Here is a 1,346-nt window from a genome sequence, read left to right as displayed (position 1 = left end):
CCCTCGCCGCCGCCTCCCTCCACCTCACCGTCTCCGCCGCCGCCGTCCACCTCACCGTCACCGCCCCCTCCCTCCGCCTCGCCCTCGCCGCCGCCGCCGTCCACCTCACCGTCACCACCGCCTCCCTCCGCCTCACCGTCTCCGCCGCCGCCGTCCACCTCACCGTCACCACCGCCTCCGTCCGCCTCACCATCGCCGCCGCCTCCTTCCGCCTCACCATCGCCGCCGCCTCCCTCCGCCTCGCCCTCGCCGCCGCCGCCGTCTGCGTCGCCCTCGCCGCCGCCTCCCTCCGCCTCAACATCGCCGCCGCCTCCCTCCGCCTCGCCCTCGCCGCCGCCTCCCTCCGCCTCACCGTCGCCGCCACCTCCGTCCGCCTCGCCGTCGCCACCGCCTCCCTCCGCCTCGCCCTCGCCGCCGCCTCCCTCCGCCTCGCCCTCGCCGCCGCCTCCGTCCGCCTCGCCGTCGCCACCGCCTCCCTCGGCATCGCCGTCGCCGCCACCGCCGTCCGCCTCGCCCTCGCCACCGCCTCCCTCCGCCTCGTCCTCGCCGCCGCCTCCGTTCGTGTCGCCCTCGCCACCGCCTTCCTCGGCATCGCCGTCGCCACCGCCTCCCTCCACCTCGCCCTCGCCGCCGCCGCCGTCCGCGTCGCCCTCGCCGCCGCCTCCCTCCGCCTCGCCCTCGCCGCCGCCTCCTTCCGCCTCACCATCGCCGCCGCCTCCCTCCACCTCGCCCTCGCCGCCGCCTCCGTCCGCCTCACCATCGCCGCCGCCTCCCTCCGCCTCGCCCTCGCCGCCGCCTCCCTCCACATCACCGTCGCCGCCGCCTCCGTCCGCCTCGCCGTCGCCACCGCCTCCCTCGGCATCGCCGTCGCCGCCACCGCCGTCCGCCTCGCCCTCGCCACCGCCTCCCTCCGCCTCGCCGTCGCCGCCGCCTCCGTCCGCATCACCATCGCCGCCGCCTCCGTCCGCATCACCATCGCCACCGCCTTCCTCGGCATCGCCGTCGCCACCGCCTCCCTCCGCATCGCCGTCGCCACCGCCTCCCTCCGCATCGCCGTCGCCACCGCCTCCCTCCGCATCGCCGTCGCCACCGCCTCCCTCGGCATCGCCGTCGCCGCCGCCTCCCTCGGCATCGCCGTCGCCGCCACCGCCGTCAGCATCGCCGTCGCCACCACCGCCCTCCGCATCAACATCGCCGCCGCCATTCTCGGCATCGTCGTCGACACCGCCGCTCTCGGCATCGCCGATGAAATCACTGTCGTCCGGATCATCCACGAATACAAAATTGTCCGCAACGTCGTTGACACCTCAATTCTCCGTATAGTGAGTGCAATTACAATTCACGGG

General features: G+C 76.4%; 1 protein-coding gene across 1 annotated transcript; it reads left to right on the top strand.

Annotated features, from left to right (window-relative positions):
- On the top strand, window positions 1–1,322 carry EMIHUDRAFT_124985 (hypothetical protein; the record flags this gene model as incomplete). The annotated part of the gene is made up of 1 exon (XM_005760655.1): window positions 1–1,322. A coding segment is annotated over one exon (1,322 nt), but the record flags the coding sequence as incomplete, so codon positions are not given.
- Between the last annotated feature and the right edge of the window lie 24 nt (window positions 1,323–1,346).

The sequence above is a fragment of the Emiliania huxleyi genome (assembly GCF_000372725.1).
Source record: "Emiliania huxleyi CCMP1516 unplaced genomic scaffold EMIHUscaffold_7439, whole genome shotgun sequence".
Taxonomy (NCBI): domain Eukaryota; phylum Haptophyta; order Isochrysidales; family Noelaerhabdaceae; genus Emiliania; species Emiliania huxleyi.
The sequence above is the reverse complement of the archived record's forward strand: the minus strand, read 5'-3'. Positions and strand labels throughout refer to the sequence as shown.